The 2215-nt window shown below is 38.1% G+C and overlaps 1 protein-coding gene across 1 annotated transcript; it reads right to left on the reverse strand.

The window, feature by feature from the left end:
* Positions 1-716: 716 nt before the first annotated feature.
* On the reverse strand, positions 717-1948 carry LOC143576968 (pathogenesis-related genes transcriptional activator PTI6-like). Its single transcript, XM_077060935.1, has one exon. It carries the CDS (start codon positions 1946-1948, stop codon positions 785-787), a length of 1164 nt encoding a protein of 387 aa, XP_076917050.1. The 3' UTR covers positions 717-784.
* Between the last annotated feature and the right edge of the window lie 267 nt (positions 1949-2215).

Genomic DNA, 2215 nt, shown 5'->3' on the forward strand with positions numbered 1-2215 from the left:
TTATTTGCATGTGTTTACTAAAAAAACCCACATTTCATTAAAATAAAAATAAATGTAATCTTTTTCCGTAAAATATTTATTTTTCAAGAAATCAATTTAAACGTGAACTGAAAAGTGAAAAGGGAACCACGGGCCACTACCACACTTTCTCATTACTTGCCTTTGGGCTTCCACACTATGCAATGCATTGTAAATCCGACCCGCCACGCGTGCTTCATTTTTAAATCTGATGACCAAGTAGCCGACTAATTACTTCCTTACCGACCGGTTGAAATTAAAAAAAAAAAGATAATAATATTAAAAGAGAGAGAGAGAGAGAGATCTCCTTCTAGCCCGAATCACGCTTGCCCGTGTGATATAATTATAATATTATTTTAAGTGTTTTGAAAAAAAAAAAACTTAATAGTTAGTAAATTATACAAATTAGTCTTAATCCTTTAAAAACTTGATTGTTCTTTCATCAAGCAAGATAAATGTACATATATAAGTAACAGCTACATATCACACAAATGAAAGTTTAGTGATCATATGAAAAACTCAAGAAATTAACACTACGAAAAACATAATTATCTGATAAACATTTCACAAATTATTAGATTCCATACAAGAACTCACTAAAATCTTCGTTTTTGAAGATACATACTATGAAAAGAACCTAGATATTATATAACTAGTAATTTTACTACTCTCTTTTATCAAAACTGTCACCGGTGCAAAATTTGTTAGGCGATACAAGTGATATTAATTGCTCGTATCGCTCAATAGGACGAAGAATGTTTAGACTTTAGAAACACCCTGTCATTAGAACATCTGCCGGAGGAAAGTCGCCCGTGATGTCTTGAAAGTAATCGTCAACTTTAAGTATCGAAGATGACGTGACATCAAGCATCATGTCATTGCACGTTCCAAAATCGTCGTCCCATAACGTGTCATTGGCATTAGAACCCCAAATTGCTTCATCAAAGGGTATTGACGAATCAAAACTATAGTCGGCTATGTACTCTGATGCCTGGGCTTTGTTTTGTATAGGGATATCGTCAGGCAAGTCGACGTCGTCAAAGTTGTTCAAAAACAGCGAATCATGATCGGCTGGAGCCACATCCGATGTCGAACAATCAAATAGATTATTCAAAAACGGCATATCCATTTCTAACCGGTTGTATTCTACTTCGTCAAATTGACCCAACCCGATATCTGGAAACACTTGACAATAAGATACCTCCTGAGCCGAGGCGATATCCGATTGGCACTCATCCGCATCGTTGACCGGTTCATTTCCTTCTTTAGAGTTGGTCTCCGTGTCAAAACGTAAAACCGAAGTAGGAGACAAATGAGTGTTTGACTCATGGCCAGACTCATACCCGGAAGTCGATGGAACATCCACATCCACATCGACTTCCGGAGTAAAAGTGGAATCTGAGGCCCAGGGTAAACCAAAATTAGTCAAAGCACCCGGGCCACGTAGTTTAATAGCTGCATTGTCATACACCATAGCGGCTTCCTCCGCGGTATCATAAGTACCCAACCACAACCGAACACGTCGCGTTGGGTCTCTAATCTCAGCCGCCCATTTTCCCCACGGGCGTTGTCGTACTCCACGGAACTTCCTAACACTTCCAGCCGGCACTACTGGAGCCCCACCCGTTTTCATCACTTTCTGTTTATCCTGAAGTCTATTATCATTCTTTTTTCGGACACTAATTGCTTCGGTTTGAATATTAATATTAACTTCGTTCACATACTTCTTGACCCGCCTTCGTCCGAACAAGTCGTCTTCATCATCACTAGACGAATCAGTGGCATCAGGATCAGTCATGGATATCCTTACAGTCTTCGGCATTTGCCGGTTTGAGTTGGGTGTTGGTAATATATTATTAGCAGCCACCATTGTTGTAACGTTTTTGTGTTGGGTGTATTTGATGGGACGTAACATATCAAAGCTATCCATAATAATCTTATACTTGCAACTTAACAACAATAATATTATTATAGCATCCAAAAGAAAGCTAAAGCGGATGATGAAAAAGGGTTTATGAAGATTTAAGGTGTATGAGTTGGTAGAAAGAAATAAACAAGAGAGAGAGAGAGAGTAATAATATGAAAAGGAAGACCAAAAGAATTTCGAGGTTGAAATGAGTCGACAAGGGAAAATGAGACTTTTATAGGATCCGACTCCACCTGCTTCCCGACCGAATTATTATTATTATTTTTTTAA

The sequence above is a fragment of the Bidens hawaiensis genome, unplaced genomic scaffold (genome assembly GCF_021521415.1).
Source record: "Bidens hawaiensis isolate Kalapana, Puna unplaced genomic scaffold, B.hawaiensis_p1.1 tig00028432_1, whole genome shotgun sequence".
NCBI lineage: Eukaryota > Viridiplantae > Streptophyta > Magnoliopsida > Asterales > Asteraceae > Bidens > Bidens hawaiensis.

Coding starts and splice junctions, on each gene's coding strand:
- LOC143576968 (XM_077060935.1), bottom strand. CDS start 1,948: ATGGATAGCTTTGATATGTTACGTCCCATCAAATACACCCAACACAAA.